The following is a 14270-nucleotide window of genomic DNA, read 5'->3' as shown; positions in this document are numbered from 1 at the left end:
CATCATTTTGTGAGAGAAGATTCCAGAGTTCAGATAAAGAATAGGTAACATCCTATTTTGTAATTCTATAAGGAAGTAAGAGAAGGGATGGGAAATTCTCAAGGATAAAATTAAAAAAGAAAACATAAAAGGAAACAATTCCGATGGGGAAAAACAAACAGGAAATTTTTGTGGCTGAAAAAAGAATTTACCAACCATCTGAGATTAAAAATAAATAATAGAGATGATAGAATTGAGGGATGGTAAGAGAGGAAAGCACAGAAGAATGAGAGAGCTTCTGTTACATATGTACATAAATATGTTACATATTTGTTCTCTAAAACCCTGAAAAATATTCTAATATCCAACAGTGTCACTGGTCTCATTTTACAGATTGGGAAACTAAGGCCCCAGAGTGATAAAATGGCTTACCTAGTGGAAGAAACTGAGGAGGAGGTGAGATTGAAACCCAGATATCTCTTGACTCCTATCCCAATGGGCTTTCCAAGAGACCCCTGTCTCTAGACATGTTTTCCTTTAGATAGCATGAAAGAAAGGTCAGCTTTGAAGCGATATAGGGAAAGGGTAGGGACAGAAAAGAGGAAAGCTTATGTCTGATGTCCTTAAGTTTCTCAGTGATCTTCAAGTAGTTAAGTGATCAGGAGATGTTGGGACACTGAAGATGGAATAGATTTGAAACAACTGCTATGATGAACACTAGAGAGAGGCAATTAGAGATGAAAAAAGGAGCGGTGTTGAGAATCCAGATGAGACATGAATTTATAGGCAATCCAAATGGCCAAGTTCCATAAATGTTTTCCAGTAATGCTTAGAAGCCCAGAACACAGTAAAAGCAGGCAGAGTATTTTACCTAGAATTGCATATTGTAAATGTAAACACGACATTGGAAAATCAGTTAACATTGGTTTCTGGGGTAGGAGCAAAGACTAACAGAAATAATTGATCTGGCTAGTGCAAGTTGGGTAGATTAGCTGGTCAAAACCTGAAAAGGTCGGTGGACTGCGAGAATAGGGAGGGATGGAGGGTCTGGTACTGATGAAATCATAGAATTTTAGAACTGGAACAATGATTCTAAACAGCTTTGACATTGGTGGGAAAAGGCTTTCATAAACTTCTAACAAAATGCATAGTCACTTACTTTAGTTATTTATTAATAACTTGACTTCAATGATTTCACTTATATTCAGCTATTTAAACCCTAATAGAATATAATCTCTTTCAGGGCAGGTATGATTTTTTATTTTGTTCCTATATCCACAGTGAATCACAAATAGTAAGAACTAGGTAGTGCAGTGGATAGAGCACTGGGCCTGGAATCAGAAAGAACTGAGTTCAAATCTGATCTCAGATACTTTAGCTGTGTGATCCTGGGGAAGTCACTTAACCCTCATTTGCTCAACTCTTCAACTGCTGAAGGGGAACACACTGGAAAAGGAAATGGTAAAACAATTCTCTATCTTTGCCAAGAAAACTTCCTGGACAGTGTGTGTGGAATGACATAGAGTCTCTCACACACACACACATACACAGACATACATACACACACACACGCACACACACACACACACAAAATTGAATAAAAGTACTTGATAAATGCTTGTAGAATTGAATATTTGAATATGATGCTTGTCTCACTCCTGGTCCTCAGTCCCCTTTATAGGCCTTCCCTGTCAAGATTTATCAATACAAAAATATTTTTGTATTGTGAACTAAATAGCTCATTTGTTGTTCCATGCTGGACTTACACTGGCTGGACTGAGCTGAGTGCTTCCATTGCTCCCCGACAATTCTGTTAACCTTTAACATTTCTGGGGACCTTCAAGAGTATTTTCTTTTTCTTTGATACTATAATTTGTTAAAATCCTGTTTCATATGATTCTTTATTCTTTGACCCCCTCGGCAAAGATCCAAGTCCTAAGATACCTGTCATCTTTGTTTCCTGTTCTTCAAAATGACTGGGCTATACTCACTGATCTCTAAGGCCCTTACTAATTCTGAATCAATAATTGTATGCTATATTTAATGTCTTTGTGCTTGACTTCTTCACAGTGACCCATTAGCAATCATGAGGATAAACAGTTTTCTTATTTACCGACATGGCAAGGGGTGAAGAGCTAGAAAGCTCAAGAAGAATATGGCATATTTGGGAATGTCATTAGGAGCCTGAACACAAGACAATCAAAAAAAAGGAAAATATGCTATATGATTATAAAATTCAAGTTTCTGATGTTTTCCAATACCTAGAAGTTTTACAGATATAAACAACTGTGGTCTTCAAATAGGAAGTTAGGTGACTATCAGTCTTATTCTCATGTTTTCTCCTTAATGGCAGTGGGGAGAGAAGTCCATTTGGCTTAATGTCATGATAGGCTCATGATAGCCAGGTCTTGGAAAGATAACCATTTCCTTCTTCAATTCAGAAATAATTACATCTTATTCCTATATTTGGGAGCTTTTTGTTAAGGATTCATTATCATTACATCCATCATTTCAATAGGCTTGTAATTTTTTTTTCTGAAGTAGGGATTTCCCAATTCTTCACCTTTACGCTAAACTCCTCCTCTTCCTCCTGTTCTTCTTCCCCCCTTCCTTCTTCTCCTCTTCTTCCTCCTCACCTCCCTCTCTCCTTCTCCCTTTCTATCTATCTCTCCTCCCTCTTGCCCTCTTTCCCCTGCTTCTTCTCTCTTCCTCATTCCCTCCCTCTCTCTCTCCCTGTCTTTCTCTGTATTTCCTTTAAATTTTCTTTCCTAAAAGAAAAAGACCTGTTTCTATGGAAATATTTATAGCAGCTCCCTGGTGGCAGAGAGTTGGAAATTGTGAAAATACCCATCAATTAGGGAATGGTGGAACAAACTGTGTTGTATGATTATGATAGAATACTATTGTGCTATAAGAAGTGATGAGCAGGTTGCTCCTTGTAAAACCTGGAAAGATTTAATATGAACTGATGCAAAGTGAAATATACCATGTACAAAGTAACAGCAGCATTGCCAAATGATCGGCTGTGAATTACTTGGCTGTTCCCAGCAATACAATGTTCCAAGACAACTCCAAAGATTTTAGGATGAAAAAAATGCTATCCATCCCCAAACAAAAGAACTGATGGTGATTGAATGCAGATTGGAGCATATTTTTAAACTTTGTAGTTCTTGAGCTTTTTGTCTATGTTTTCCTTCACAACTTGATTAACGTGGAAATATATTTTACATGACTATGCAAGTAAAACCAATTTTGAAACTTGCCTTCTCAATGGGGAGGAAGAAGGGAGAAGAGAAAGAATTTGGGATTCTAAGTTTTAAAAGTGAATGTTAAAAATTGTTTTTACATGCAATTGGGAGAAAATCAAATACTAAATAAAAATTAAAAGTAATGTTTAAAAATAAATAAATTCTATTTTCTATAATGGGGTCAATTTTGATGCATTCTCTGGTCTAAGAATATTGACTCTTAAAAGATTTGGGTTGCTGCAAGCTCAGTAATAGATGAGGACACAGTAGGTGTCAAAGCCATTATTCAAATCTTGATTTTTTCAAATCTCAGTCCAATGCTCTACTTATGTTACCTTCCACACTAATACCATTGTAAATCGATGATTACCACCTTGGTGTATAATGTGCAGAAACTACTAAACTTAAATATAAGACTTGAAAGAGTTAACAGAACACCGAGAAGAACAACCATGTTTATTTGAAAGAAATTGCTAATATAAATTACCCACAAATTCCATGTCCAATAAACACAGTAAATCTCTGTTATCTTGCCAAATAAATGTTCTAATGAGTAGAGCTGACAAATGTACATATCATACATGGTTGGCCAATTTTCAAAGAAATGGAACGCAACAAAATTCACAAATCTACAACCACGGTTAAGGTAATTCACTATTCGATGATTCAGAAAATACTTCAGGACTGCATAAAAAAGGATAGTTATAAATTGAATCTACTATTTTACTAATAAAAATATAATAATAAACTTCTTATAAGAATTTTAATGAAATTAAATATGTCTAAAGTATACTTTAATATTTCCATGACTCGTGATGTTACCTGATTTCTTACCACTGAGGGATCTTATATAACCTTCCCATCCCTTATCATTCTGTGTCATTCTTGTCCACATGTCTCTATAGACACACTGTAATGCATCTGTTCAATGCACTGGAGCCCTTTGCTAAAGTCCTTTCCTTGTTCCCAGAGCATAGTGCTCCACTTAGCCTGTCCATCTGTTATTAACCACTCTCATTCACTACATGAATGACTCGCTTTCTCTTCCAATCACAGACATCTCGGTTAATGGCTTTTTGTGCCGCTTCCCATGTACGAGGCATCAATGACATTATGCCATAGTCACTTTACACCTGCCATGCAGATTCCCATTGCCCTTTGGTCATATGCAATTTTAATAATTGGATGATCCTGTTCCATGATTTACAGCCGTATAGCACGCAGGGAGAATATAAGTATTAAAGAGATGAGATTTTATAAGCCCATTATGCAAGCAGCTTGGGATCATATGGCAGCCAACGAGGAAATGCAAACTTGGAATGCATTGAGGGAAGTCTAGTATTCCAGGGAAGGGAGAGGAGACTCCCAATGGCTTCATCCCTTATCCGATAACATTTGGAGCCTCGTGTTCAGTTCTGGGCACCAAGTTGTAGGGAAAACACTGATCAAGTGGAGAATGTCTAAAAGAACCCAGTACTTGTCACATAGTAAGTGCTATATAATTATGTGTCTATGTGCTATTATTTTTATCCAGATTGCCCATGATTAACCCTATGGTTAGTAATAATAATAATAGCTGAGAGGCAGCTAGGTAACTCAGTGAAGAGAGAAAGGGATCTGAAGGCAGAAAGACCTGAATTTGAACTCGGCCTCAGGCATCCACTCGTTATGCAACCTTGCTCCAGTCACTTGACCTCTATCTGCCTCAGTTTCCTATTCTGCTAAATGAAGAAAATAATATGCCCTACTTCCTACGATCATTGTAAGGATCCAATGAGCTAATATTTGTTAAATTCTTTGCAAACGAAAACTCTAGATAAACCCTGGGGGGTGTTTAGCCTGAAAAAGACAACTTACAGGGAACATGATCGTTGTTTTCAATATCTGAAAAGCCATCAGGGGAAGAGAGATTGACTTGGATTCTTTGGTCCTGAAAGGCAGAACTAGATGTACTTAGGGGATCATTTAGGGAGCAAATTTAGACTCATATGTGGGGGGAATCTCCTCTAACAATGAGAGCTCTTCCAGAAAGGAAGCTTACCTTCTGATTAGTGGGTTATGTTCCATTGGGAGGGCTTCGATCAAAGGCAGGATGAACACTCATTCATTCCAGAAGCGGTGTTCCATACCAATCGAAGGGCATCAGCTTCAATCATGTGGGAAGAGTTTAGGATCTGGAGCCAGGAGAGGGAGGCTTAGATACCAGTTCTGCTACTTAGTCTCTGGATCAAGTGTGAGGTACAAGGGTTGGGGGTGGGCATAGGAGTCTTGCTTTATATGAGTTCAGCAGCTTCATTCTACTTGATGAGGTAGTTGCAGTTGAGGTAGGTATTCACATTGAAAGGAGGGATGGTCACCTTGTGGGTGATAACAGAATGCAAATAGCTATTAAGTATTCCAGTATTCCAGGCACTAGACACTTTAATAGGAGAGACCACTCGAATACATAAGGATATAAGCAAAACTCACATGAAGCAGATAAAAGTTAATCTTGGGCACAAAGGGAAGAAAACAGAAGTGAGTATGGAATAACCTGATAGATCTCAGGAGAAGGTGCATTTGAGCAGTGAGGAAGAAAGAGAGAGACAGATGGACAGACAGTACACAGACAGAAACAGAGACAGAGCCAGAGAGAGTAAAAAGTAAAAGAAATGGTGGAAAGAAAGAAAGAAGACAAGGACAAAAAGGGAAAACGGGTAAAGAGACAAAGCAGAAGAGAAGGGAAAACAGAAAGAATAGTTTGCAGAGAGAAGAGAGTTAAAGAATCATCCACCAGGAAGCAAAACAAAACATGACGTGACATTTTTGGTCGCATAGTTCCATTCTAGGTGAATTAATTACTTTGGGGGATACAAGGGCTTAATGTAATCTACTAATTAGTACAACCTGAAACAATAACTTTCACAATGATAATTTGATCGTCCCAAAGAGTTAGTCACCTTTCAAACCTGCCTGCTTGTTCCCAGGGCATGCTGTGCATAATTGGAGAATCTGACTTGAGTATTATCTACACCAACAAATGTGGCAGAGAAAAGAGACAGACAATTTTCAATGGTATTCAGGCCATTTGTCATTCCTGTACCGTCTCCCCTTGGGTTTGTAAGAACAAACCCCACAGGCTCACTGTGAATCACCCCATTAGAGAAAGGATCATCTCTTCTCCTTGATGGTTTGTTAGTAGTTTAATAAAGCTATCACTGGACATGATGTGCAGAAGACCTGAAGTCAAATCCTTCCCAAGACACTTCTTAATAATGGCTAATCATGATAGCTAGTGTTTGTATGTGTGTAAGGTTTCCTAAGCACTTTGCAAATATTATCTCATTTGATTCTCACAAAATCCCTTGGAGTATGTGCTACAATTATTACCATCATTCAAATAAGGAAACTGAGGCTGAAAAAGGTTAGGTTACTTATACAAAGTCAAATGAATAGGAAGCATCCAAGGTCAAGTTGGAAAGATCTTCCTGACTCTAAGTTCAGCTCACTCCATTGTCCCACCTGGATGCATCAATACTGATGGAGTATCGACTGAATATAAGGTAGCCACTGAAGCTCTGGATTCTGCCTCGGTTTCCTTCTTCTATATGGAGATTGAAGTAAATGATCTTTAAGATATTTTCTTGCTCGATATTATGATCTTTCCCTCTCACTGCATCTCACTAACAAGATTTGTCCTCTCCCATTTAATATGCTAACCACTATGATCAGTCAAGTAATAAATATTTATTAAGCACTTGCAATGTGCTAAGCAGTGGAGATACAAAAGGAATCTAAAGATGGTCCCCGCTCTCAAGGAGTTTACAATCTAATGGGGAAGTTAACAAGTAAAAGAATATGTACAAATACTCTCTATACAGGATAATTAGGAAGTAAAGAAAAGAGGGAAGGACTAGAATTAAAGGACTTTGTGAAAGACTTCCTGTAAAAGATGTGATTTTAGTTGAAAGAAAAGCAGAATGTCCAGAAACAGTGAAGTGGCAGTCTCATTTCCTTTCTTTCTAACTATTGAAAGAAAAGAAAGGAAAGAGGCAAATAAATGAAGGAAGAAAAGAAGGGGGAAAGAAGAGAGGGAAGGAAGAAGGAGGAAAAAAGTAAGGAAGGAAAGAAGAAAAGAAGGAAGGAGGAAAAGAAGGAAGGGAGGGAGGGAAGGAGGGGGAAAGAAAGAGAATGACTTTGACTGTCTTTTACACTTAGGCTGACACAAGTTAAGTGCCCTTTGGGAATACAAAGTCTAAGATATATTAAAAATATAAAACGCTAAACACGTAATGAATATGGTTAAATGACATTAAATGGAAATACATCCATTGCACCATAATTGATTCCTATCTAGTGACATTGGATTTTCACCAGAAAATGAGAATTTTGAAGGAAGATGAGGTCAATTACTCCCTAGAGAGTTTGACAAGAAGTAAGTAACCTCGGAAAATTGAATTCCAGTAATGAAGGGAATCTCAGAGTAGTCTAGACCAATGTGAACATGATCAATTACCCCCCAAGATTTGGATATAAGTCTTTGGAGACCTCCTGAGAGAGGGAAGCTACCACTTCTCCAAGAAGCTCACTCCACTTTTGCACAGCTCTATTCATTGATGGGTTTTCTGACATTGATCCTAAATCTCTCCCTCTATACCTTCCACACCTCGCTCCTGGTTCTGCCCGGGGAGACCAAATAGAAACGAGCTTAATCCCTGTTCCAACAAATATTTAAGCACATTACTACATACCAGGAACTGTACTAGGCTCTGGGGGCTTCAAATACAGTGAATGAATATTTTCCTATGCTCAAGGAGGTTGTAGTATAACAGATTCAATAATATGTGGGCATTTAAGTACATATTCCAAATGACAGCATTTTAAGAACATGAAGGCTTCAACTATTATCCCCATAAGTCTCTCTGGATATTACTTCCCGAGGTACTTCAGTTTATTTTATGGCACAGTCTCAATGCTTCCCCCTTCACCCTAATTGGGCGCTTTCTCACTTTTCCATTTCAAAAATTATTTTGCCCAGAACTGATCAGAAGAGTCCACGTGGGTTCTGAAGAAGTAGAGTACAATGGGGTTTCCCTAGTTCTGGACATTCTACCTTTCTTAATACTTGCTTAATAGTTTAAACAGGTTCTTTGGCTCTACTGCTGCCTCCTGTTGGTCTTACAGCCACTAAAACACCTATCTTTATTATGGTCTGGCCATACTTCTCCCATTCTCTACTTGGCAAATTGGCTTTTGACCCCAAATCATGTCAAGCATTCACCATAGATTAAATACTCTGCTACACACTGAGAATACTTAGAAAAGCCAAAAAAAGAGTCCTGCCCACATGGAGCTCACCTTTAGGCATGGAACTTCACATTTACAGCTATTCCATTTCAGACTACTAGGGGCTCCCAGTGTGCTGGACAGACCTTTTGTAGATGTTTTCTAGGAGGGCATGTACAAGAGCTACAGAGGGTGAGATGTGTATAGGGATACTTCATTTGGACTGTCCACATAAATGGAACTGCAAATCTATGAAAGAATCAAAGAGAAGATGCCATCTTGTTTGCTTTGAGTCATTGCCTTAGTCTATTGAGCTTCTTTTTGGCACCTGTGATCCAATGTATTGTCATTTCCAAATGGCCTTATGTCACCTCCAACCCTGAAAAGCAAGCTGCCTATATGTGGGTAGTCTTCCATCTCCTCCTCCTCCTCTTCTTCTTCTTCTTCCTCTTCTTCTTTCTCTTCCTCCTCCTCTTCCTCCTTCTTCTCTTCTTCTTCTTCTTCTTTTTCTTCTTCTTCTTCTTCTAGTTCTACTCCTCCTCTTCATTCTCCTCCTCCCTCTCCTTCTCCTCTTCCCCTCCTCCTCTTCATTCTCCTCCTCCCTCTCCTTCTCCTCTTCCCCTCCTCCTCCTTCCTCCTTTTTCCTTCTTCCAAACAGGATTAAGTGACTTTCCTAGAGTTACACAGCTAGCAAGTGTCTAAGACCACATTTGAATTCAAGTCTAGCTACCCCCATTCCTTCTTTATTCTTAGCAAGAGAGCTCAAAAGTAGTGTTCATGACTGCTTAGCTGAGGGGATTCTTTCATTTCCTAGTGTATCACTTAAATTTTTATAAATCCTAAATTGTCTTACATTTTCAGTGCCTGAATTATTGAGATAATGCTTATTCTTTTCTCCAAAGTTATAACCACTCCATGATTTGGTAGTCATAAAAATGGATTTTTTTTGTTGTTTTTTAGGATGGAGAGCTTACGGAGGCACAGGAATCCCCCACAATTTCTGAGAAGTCCTGGTATTCAGGAAGTGCGTGCTCCACTTCGGAAGAGACCTGAAGAGGAGTGTAAGTATGCTGAATTGAGTTTAAAGGAGTGTCTAAGTAATTGCTGCTTAACTGGGAAACCAAATCTGAAACCCCTAAATGTCTCATTATAATATATTAACATGCATCATTTAAAGGAATGAAGTTTAGAGGGATGAATGTGGAGTGGTAGGTAGACTAAGATAATAATTATGAACCTCAAAGCAAGTCAGAATGAATCTTTACAAATTTCTATCAATTGGCTTGTTTGTTCCATTAAACCACTTCTATTCCACTACACACTTTCAGGATGATCTTGCCTTGTTATCAAATATGGGGACATTAATATTGTGAGTTAGGGTAGGATAATATAATGGAGAGGAATCTGGTCTTAGTGTTGGGGATGTCTCAGTTGAAGTCCTTCCTCTTACACGGCCTTACTTTGTCAACTTGAGCGGGTCAGTCCCCCAAATGATCTCTAAATTGCAAAAGAATCAAAGAGCTGCCTTTAGAGAGGAGGGTCCCTCACTAGGACATCCCTACATTGAGGCTCTTTCTGGATATTTATATTGACTTCTATACCTATCACTCTAGCCATATCTATATTTCTTTATGTAGCCTTTTCCTAGCATTAAATAAAGATATGTGCATATAGTTATTACCCATAAACATCCACATAACATATAATCCATTAATCCTTTAAAAGATCATTGTATGTAAAGCAAAAAAGGACTTCTTTAGGTCATATTATCCAATCTCCTCATTTTATAGATAAGAAAAAAAAATTCTAGATAGAAGAAATCAGTCAATCAACAAGCATTTATTAAGCACCTACTATGTTCCAGACACTAAATTAAGTAGTGGAAAAAGTACCACAGCTTTTAAATAGCAGGGTCAAGATCTGAACCCAAGTTTTCCCAATCTAGTTCTTTCTACCATGCTATGCTGCCTCCACTAGGAGTTAATATCCCTGTACCTACAGGAATCTTTGAAACTTCTCCCTTTACCATCCTAAATATTTCCTGAAAGAATAGGAGAAACAAAAGCTTACCATCTTCTTGTCCTCCTTCAGTTGGGGGAATTTTCCCCCTAGAAATTAGGACTCCATGGGAAAATAAGTGTTTGGACACCATGTTCTTCAATCAAGTTGAACTCAGAAAGAACTAAAAGAGTACCTGCCCCTACCTTATGTTGTATTGATTTTGTATATCTTCTCTGTATACACATTGCTTCTCCTAGTAGAATGTAAGTGCCTTGGGTGGGAACTGTTGCACTTTATATCTTCAGTGCCTGGCACAGTGCAGGGAACACAGTAGGTACTTAATGAATATATACTGACTAAAAATGTCACTAAGACACAATTCCTTCCTTAATGCACTTATAATCTCATAAAAAATGATATAATTATAAAGAGAATTATAATTTAAAATGTAATTTGATATATACCAAATAGTTAATTACTATGTCTTGGCTAGGTCAATCAAGCAACATTTATCAAATGCCTCCTAATTAATAATTAAAATAATAATGATATTCTACATTTGTATAGTATCCTAAGCTATAAATACCTTATCTCCTTTGTGCTTCATAAATACCTTATGTGACAGGATCTATTGCTATTACCATGTCCATTTTGTAGCTGGGGAACCTGAAGCTCCAGATATCTGTGTATCAAAGCTTTTTACTTCTCTGCTTCTGTTTGGAGATACCAGGCTAACTTTGTTTTTTGATATAAATAAGATCAAGTATTGTTCAGAGCAAGCGGAAGTACATAATGGTGGGCAGTTGTAATCAAGGTGTGAACCACTGTGGTATAAAGTGATTTGGAACTGTGCCCCCAGGAAGGTTTTGCATTTTACTAGAATGTGATATTGCCTACTTGTCCAGCCATATACATTTCCCATTTTTAAAAGTCATCTTGTCTTATGTAAAAACCAGAGTTAAAGCTCTGTCTGCTCATACCCCAAAGAGTAGCCTCTGTACAAATGGGATAGATGGCACTGTCAGGTTCCAGCATCACAACTCTTGCTGAGTGTCCTTCTATAGTGTGGGATCCACAACCAGCAGCACTATTGACAATGCAAGTTTTGCCCGCCTTCCACAGAACTTTGCAAATTCTTGTTGGATTCTGGGAATTGTCAGGAGGAAGTTCTCGAAGATTCAGGGTGAATATGTGAACACTGGATTGTTGTCAGGGGACACAGAGAAATCCTCCTTGAGGAATCCCAGTTGCTTAGCTTAGGACTTGAGGACTAATCACACATCATGGTTTTATATAAAGAGCAGATTCACTTGCATTTTGTAAACTGCTGACTTTACTTAAATAAAAAAAAAACACTTCTCAATTCAGGATGAATGCAATCTATGGTTCAGAACGTGTTCAGTTTAAAGCTCTGAGTTTTGCTTTGAGGTGTGAATATTTGTCATGTGTTCCACGTGCTGGAGGCTGGAGACTGAGACTGATCCATTTAATATCATCAGGCCTCTTGCACTGTCCCTACCATTGTTCCCATACTATACAATTTATGCCAAAGATTTTTCCACCTGATTTTTAAAGCATATATTAAGCACCTTCATTTTGCAATTTTGGTTTTTTTTTTTTTTTTTTTTTTTTTTTGGAGGCAATGGATTACAGTTGCCCGCTCAGGGTCACACAGCTAGTAGCAAAGTAAGAAAAGGTTAATTGATTTGCCGGTCTTACAAATAATAAAGGTCAGAGGTGGGATTTGAACCGAAGACCTCTGTTTCCAGATACAACACTATTCCATGGCTCAGGTCTCTTATTCAGACATAGCATTTCTAAGCCCCCATTTCCTCAAGAACTCCGCAAAGGATTTTAAAGGGTTTAAAGGACCCAAAGAGTTTAAAGTTCAGCTTAACTCAATGTCTATTACCATTAACTGTGGTTTTGGGGAGAATGTGCTCCTCTATTACGGGATGGAATATTCCTGTCACAAAAGTAACTTGTAGCATTTTCCATTTCTTCCAATATAGCACATGGCTGAAGATCACACATTGCCTTGCTATGTTTATTTTATTTCATCTATAGAAGGGGGCTTGATAATGTGGGTAGCACCCACTTCCCAGAATTGCTAGGAGGATCGGCTGACCAAATGTGTGGAGAAGACTGTGAGTTAATGACCTCAGCCATTGTGATTAGTTCTTACTTTCATATTCATCTCAGGATGTTAGGGCCTCTTCTGGGAGCCCAGAGCAGCCAGCCACTTTATAGACCCCAGAGACCAAAGTGGCAATTTAAACCTTAATTAAAAATGAGAAGATGAGAATTTTGTCATGAAGCTTCTGTCTCTAATTATTTAATTTAGCTCAGTCTTGTGAGATAAGATAAAATTGGAGATATTTAGGTTCACTTAGTTATGTTCTACAGGCGAGAACTTCAGAGGGAAGCTCAATTTGGGTCTGTTTCCCTTAGTCAATCAGTCACTTTGGGTCAGGATTTCCCGACAATGGCACTGCTGGCACTAGAAATGCATGGGGCACTGAGAGGCTTGCCCATGGTCTCACAGCCTCTCTCTGGAGGCAGCAAGTCTCCAAGAATATCAGTGGCAGATGACAAGATGCCAATCTACACTGGTATTGGTGGAGGGAGTCACCTTTGTGAGAATTCCTTCCATCAATGGAACCTCTTCTAGTCCCATTCCATCCCATAACTTAGGGTTCTTCGGTGAAAAATAAAAAGGATGTAATTATTCGTTCAGCTTTAGATAGAGCAGTAACTAGAGCTAGGAGTCTTCCTGGATTTATGGGGCTATTTTAAATAGAAAAAAAAAGCAAACATTCAAACATGAAGGAGGAATGGGGTACATAGACATGTAGATGACAGATTAGACTTGGATTTCAGAAGACTTGGTTTGATTCTTCCAGCTGTGTAGTTGAGTATCTGTAAGGCCCTAAGTGTATTATATAACTTACCAAACTTCATTTTCCTCATCTTTAAAATAAAAGTGCTTCATGGAGCTCTTATGAGACTCAGATGAGATAATGTAATATATACATATATATATATATATATTATTTCATCAGTTTCCAAAGTTCCAGCATAAATTTTAGTTTGAATCTTAAAACTAGGCTTGTTTCTAGCATTAGTTTAATTCAAATCAGTCATCTCTTCAAGGAGGATCTGTCCAGGGTATCTTCCTGAAGGTGTGATCCATTTCTTTCATCTTCAAACTCTACCTTTGCCTCTTTGATCTGCTGAGGTGTAGCACTGAATGTTAAACTTGTTGATCTGAACTTCTATGTAGACAGTTATTTCCCACTTAAATTTATTTTTATTAAGTATAAAAATTATTTTAAGGTATTTTTTGAATTCTCAAATACTGCTTTATTTATTTTGACTGCAGAAAATGAGAAAAGTGATCCATCATCTTGTCAAAAACCCTGTTGTTGAGGAATACATGATAACCAAAGATGGATTTTCCATAAGCATCAAAACCAATGATTTATTTTATTAACTTTCTTGCTAAAAGCATATTTGAATATTGATAAGAAATAAAATGAGTCTTTGATCCTCCTTTTGCTCTTTCAGTAAATATGATGTGTACAATTTGATAAAAAATTGGGTTGAAAAAAACATAACATCATAAACTGTGAGTTAAAATGGACAATGAAGGCTACCTGGTTTCATGTATCCCTGAATGAGAATCTTTTTTTTTGCATTGTTCTTGAGACATGGTCTATCCAGCATGAGCTTGGAAATCTCCAGAGGAGGAGAGCCCATCCCAGCTCCAAAGTAGCT

At 37.9% G+C, this 14270-nt stretch overlaps 1 protein-coding gene across 6 annotated transcripts in view; it reads left to right on the top strand.

Annotated features, from left to right (window-relative positions):
* Positions 1 to 14270, top strand: part of LRRC7 (leucine rich repeat containing 7) — a 530144-nt gene that overhangs the window by 137106 nt on the left and 378768 nt on the right. For all 6 annotated transcript variants that reach the window (XR_004234230.1, XM_031968892.1, XM_031968890.1 and 3 more), the window contains exon 2: positions 9453 to 9553. Coding sequence is in view for 5 of the 6 variants with exons in the window: in XM_031968892.1 (XP_031824752.1) it covers positions 9453 to 9553 (101 nt within the window). In the remaining variant the exon portion in view is untranslated. The remainder of the gene's footprint in view (positions 1 to 9452; positions 9554 to 14270) is intronic.

The sequence above is a fragment of the Sarcophilus harrisii genome, chromosome 4 (genome assembly GCF_902635505.1).
Source record: "Sarcophilus harrisii chromosome 4, mSarHar1.11, whole genome shotgun sequence".
Classification (NCBI taxonomy): domain Eukaryota; kingdom Metazoa; phylum Chordata; class Mammalia; order Dasyuromorphia; family Dasyuridae; genus Sarcophilus; species Sarcophilus harrisii.
The sequence above is the reverse complement of the archived record's forward strand: the minus strand, read 5'-3'. Positions and strand labels throughout refer to the sequence as shown.